Below are 5,460 nucleotides of genomic sequence, written 5' to 3'. Positions count from 1 at the left end.
GGACCCCTCACTTGCCACCCCTGTGGTCTCACCTGGGTAATTCCGACACCCTCCAGCAGTGGATCCTCGTCTCCACATCCCGTCCATCTTCACAAGACTCCATTTCTTGTATTTATCTGAAGCCAAGGTGTCGGGGGTGAGGTTACAGATCTCCAGTCTTGAATAGTGTCTCAAGAAATCATCAAAGGCCATCCTTGGGGGAGGAGACAAGATATATGTATAAAGACACGCCCCCGAGGAGCTTGTAATCAAACATCCTGACATGATCATACATATACATTTTACATACTAAGTTTGTCCCAGTTTTATGATTTTGTTACATTGTTCCCATAGGGGGAAACAGATAATATTACACCCTATGACGTCTTCATCAGACTTGTACAGGTCAATTTCTATTGGCAGAGGCATCCCCCTTCCTCCAGAGCTACATCTCCCGAGAGCCCTATTCCAATACACGGTGTATGAACTGTCTCTTGGGAACCAAAAAGTCATATTTTTGGTGTTAAATAAATCAAGGTATGCACATGCATAAGGACAAAGGGAGAGGGGGTGGGGAGTTTTTTATTCCAGAAGGCAGGGCTGACACCTGTTGGGGCTTCGCTTCAGCAGAGGCTCAGTGTTGTCAGCTCAGGATTTGGAGCTTTTCCTGCGGATTCACAGGCAATTGATGGCTTAAACATGGGGGATGGGCAAATCCTGCAGAGGTGTTTTATTTTACTTTTGCCTTTTTATACATCAGGGTTGTGCTAAAGCAATTTATCTGGAGATAACCTACAAAAGATAGGGAGAAGATACAGACTCCATGCATCTATAGTGGGATATGTATATTGGACCTCAGGGAACCATAGTACTCCATAGGACACTATAAATGGCACATTTTATTGTGAATAAATTCTGTAAGTGGCTATTATTTCATCCAAACACCCAAAGATGTATAACATATCTAGGATGCAGCTTCCTAATATAACAGTTTTCTATTGTTCTTTAATAACTGAGCACTGTTATAAATCTGAGGCCTTGTCTCATATATATATTATGTAATTATTATTATTATTTTTATAATTATTTGCACACACAATTTTGGCTTTTTTTTTGGAAAAGTTGGAATGTGGTTATTCATTTTGACCAGCAGAGGGCGCTATGTCTATTCCTTATTCCTGCCAAGAACAGCAGGAGAAGAATTGGAAGTATTTCCTTTTATTAGTGGGAGGTGAAGTGACTCATCTGGTGTTATGATCATGGAAAAGAAGACCCATAAAGATTACAAAATATACAATAACAAGTAAAGTAACCAATAGCAATATGATTTTACTCTTGTGGGAAAATGAACCATTGCAGCATGCAATATTCTTCTTCTACCTATTATTTATAAACAGTATTTGTATAGCGCAAACATATTGTGTAGTGCTGTGTATTAAATAGGAGATGCAAATAACAGACAGATACAACCGATGGGATAGGAGACAGGAGAGAATCTAGAAGAGCTTACAGTCTAAAAGAGATTATACATCTAATGAGCTTTACCCAATATTGGGGTCTGGTAAATGTCTACGAAATCCAGGGCAGCGACAGCACAGAAGAAAACATGTCAACTGATTATCTTAACTTGGTTAATGTATGTTAAATAAGGAACAGACAGAAAACCATCAGCCGCCTGCATTATTAATTCAGTGCAATACAAATGGGGAGCCAAAAGAAAACTAAGAATATTCAATAGGGAACAAAAGGAGTGCAAAATAACTAAAAACCATCAAAAGGGGAAAATTGGAAGCTGGAGAATAGGGATAGGTAAGAGATTTTCACAAATTTGCTGATTGGGGATTTCTCTTTGTAAAAGCTGGGCTAATGTTCATCATTTCATGAATTTACATGATTAATAAATGGTATTGTCATTGAAATTGCTGTTGACGCTAATCATATGTAATGTAGATTTCCTTCAAATGAAAAAACGTACCAGAACTCGCCGTCATCACATCGCTTAATCAGCCGGTCCCTCTCACTGGGATCCACAGAATTCCACTCGCTGGAGCTGGAGGTGGGGAATAAAAAGAATTTTTAATTGGGTTTTGGATAGGATGAAAACATTCCCTGGGCTGAGTGAAAGACCCCCAATCCTTCCAGCCTAATTACAGCAGAAGGTAGACATGAAAAACTACCACCCCCAACATCCACATAGGTTAATTGGCATGGGGTCATCTAGGGCATCTCACCCACAATCACAGAAATTTTCTTATTTGCTAAAGACATTTCATGCCAAATGTTTTACCCTATAGCCAGGCATGACCAAAGTCCGGCCCGGGGGCCAATTGAGGCCTGTGTTCAGATTTCAACCGGCCCACGCGTACAAACAAACTATTTTATATTTCATTAGAGTTGATCAACCTCCTTGCAATTATTGGCCTGCTACTCGGCGCGCATAATCGGCAGGGCGGGAGTTCCCATGTGTGCACAGGGAATCATGATAGTGGGTGCATGCTGTGTGGGTCCTGCACGGACTACCCGACTCCGTGCACAGGGAAACCCCTCGTGTCACCCTGATGGGCGTGTACTGTGCTGGACCCGCGCAGACCACGCCCACACTAACCCTGAGAGTATGCTGACTGGTCGGCCCCGACAAATTTTCACCTCACCAAATCTGGCCCTCTTTGCAAAAAGTTTGGACACCCCTGCCATAAGCCATGTGTGCCATGCATGTTAAACAAACATCTATGCCTGGCATAACAGGGGGCCAGTAGATTTCTCATTCTCTGCCTGTCTATGATCAACCTTAAAGCAAACCTGTCATGTAGAGTAGAACCTATGCTCACACCCAGTGGTAAATGTACTTGTAAAGTTTCTCCACCACTACTGCTTCTTTTTAATATAGGAATACACGGGACACTCTCTCTGCTTCCCTACAATGCAGCACCTGAATTCCAATCATTATTCTCCTATATTTTATTATGAGGGGCAGGGATATCATATAGACAGTGCATGTAGTGATAATATTGATTAATAAACATATATAAGATTGTGTTGGGCACTGGAGTACAATGAGCCTGCAAGGCTGGAGAGGATACATATTCATCAGTGGAAACCTGGAATGGATCTGGTCCAGTATTAAAAACATTTGCTAACAAATAGCAAATTACTTAAGAATCCATTCCAGGTTTGCTGGATCACCCAGCTTCACTGATGAAAGTGTATCCTCTCCAGCCTTGGAGAGCTTTAATAAATCAGGCCCCATGTCCCTGGTACAGGTTAGAGGATAGAGAAATATTGATAGAGATGGAAGCCATGATGGATGAGTCCGTATTATATTCTCAGCAACAACCCATAATAAATAATAGCATGTTCATACTCACTTGTCACTCCAGGCTCCCGTCCACTCCACTTCTCCCCATGGATTTCGGATCCTGATGAGCTTCTCCTGACGTCCTCTGTAGTCCACCTGTTGGATAATAAATTCAAGATCCTAGATTGTAAGCTCTTGGGGGCAGGGTGCTCTCCTCCTCCTGTGTCACTGTCTGTATCTGTCTGTTATCTGCAACCCCTATTTAATGTACAGCGGTGCGTAATATGTTGGCGCTTTATAAACCGAGTTTATTAATAATAATAAAAACAATAATAATAATCTGTATGGGTCATTGGTCTCCTGATCATTGTCCAGGCATCGGTAAGTAATGGGTTAAGAAATTTCACTTTAACAAAACAAAAAAATATATTTATAGTTTATTATTTATGAATATTATTATTTTTTCTTCTATTCAGTAGCTCTGTGCACAACAATAGTAAAGCCTGGATGAACGTTTAATTTAAATCAGCTAAATCCAGGTGTATCTAAAGAAAAGCAGCCAAAGTAAGAGTGGAAAAGCCTGTCCGCCGCCATTGTGCTGCAGAAACGGGCTCTTGTTTTCTGTGTGGAAGCAGTGGTCTTGCTGCTGAGTAAGAACTTGGGATCTGTAATAAGCATAGCTAGTACTGGAGAGCTCTAGCTATCACTGGTTGAACCCTTGCAGAGAGACCACAGCTTCTCTGCAGTTGTAACCTAAAAAGTATTGAAAGTTTTCCAAATCCAAATATAGATTTGTCCAGAGTCAGTTACAATGATAATTGCTCCCTGTATCTATAGAGGAGCAGCATTGTCACCCTTGGACAAGTCTACAAACACCCCCTCTTCTTCATAGGTTGGAGGTAGGGGAGGGGTTCTTTACTTTCCAGAGAGATGGTTACAGCAAAAAGCAGCGTTAATGCAGGTAATGACATCCAATATGGCTGGTGGATCATGTTTGTACAGGTAGTCCCCGAGTTAAGCACATCCAACATATGGACGACCCTTAGATACGAACGGGCTTCCCTGCTCGCTCGTGTGCAGAATGGAGGCTTGATGGATAAAGGGGCAGTTTGCATGACTTACAGAAGAAATCTTTTTCGAAACACAACTGAGGTTGTGGGTGATCTTAAGGACTGAGCTCTTCTGCAACACTTTGTAACTCTTTAATGACCAAGACAAACTCTGCAGTTGGATCTTTTTGCATATCAAAGCACAACTTGCTCCAGAAGGTAATACATGTTTAGGCTCAATACATTGTTTTTGCTTCTTTTGTGATTAACTGACAGTGAGGATTTTTTACAGTAACTGACACCACACTGCCTAATAATATGTTGAGACAAACATCTGTCCTAATTGCATTTATTAAAATAATGTATCTGTTCCGACTTACATACAAATTCAACTTAAGAACAAACTTAAGGTCCCTATCTCTGGGGACTACCTGGGGACTACCTGTATTGCTTGGTCCTAATAAAGAGCCTGCTTGGAGCCATTATGCTCAAATGCTTTCACCTGTAATAAAGTTTTTCCTTTTGTGAAGGGCACTTAGTTCAGAAACTTATTTTTGATTACCCTGTGGCAGTTGATGGGTGGGTGACCATTGCACAGGGAGCTTTGTTGTGCATGGACTGATATTCGCTCCAAATTGAAAGTTCTCTTTTAAATATCTATGGAACAGCCCACTTACATCTATGGAACAGCCCAGAAGAGAACCTGTCTTCAGAGCCTTCTGAATGATCTTGAACAAGTTGTTTGGAGCTTTTTTCAGGTCATACCACTCGGCAAGACCCCCGGTGAAATCTTCAAATCCCTCTGTGGTGGCCCCACCGGAGAGACCTTCGTAAGATCCGTTCAGCCTGTGTTGGAGGACAAACAGTTCTTAAATTCTATTACTATGGTATCTATTGACAAAGCTCAGAATATATCTGTCCATTCCTATTTTTTTTCTTACTAATTCATTTTCCCTGGATATTTGCCCTGCAGGATATCAAACACTAGGGGCTGTGTGTAATGTGGGAGCAATTCTCTTGCAGCAATATACCAGCATTCAACCACTTATGTGTCCCCACTTATGTTGTCCCCTTCCAATACCCCTGGAATGGGTTTTCAGCCTCCAAACCACTGGTGCAGGAACAGGGGTTGCAATG

The 5,460-nt window shown here is 41.5% G+C and overlaps 1 protein-coding gene across 1 annotated transcript in view; it reads right to left on the bottom strand.

The window, feature by feature from the left end:
• The window catches only part of LOC140329907 (calpain-2 catalytic subunit-like), a gene marked incomplete in the record, with an annotated part of 45,091 nt that overhangs the window by 18,328 nt on the left and 21,303 nt on the right, over positions 1–5,460 (bottom strand). The window contains 4 exon segments of the mRNA XM_072410299.1: positions 33–193; positions 1,955–2,029; positions 3,345–3,430; positions 4,875–5,169. Coding sequence (XP_072266400.1) covers positions 33–193; positions 1,955–2,029; positions 3,345–3,430; positions 4,875–5,169 — 617 coding nt within the window.

This window comes from Pyxicephalus adspersus, chromosome 4 (assembly GCF_032062135.1).
Source record: "Pyxicephalus adspersus chromosome 4, UCB_Pads_2.0, whole genome shotgun sequence".
In the NCBI taxonomy this organism is placed as follows: domain Eukaryota; kingdom Metazoa; phylum Chordata; class Amphibia; order Anura; family Pyxicephalidae; genus Pyxicephalus; species Pyxicephalus adspersus.
This window is presented reverse-complemented; position numbering and strand designations above follow the sequence as displayed.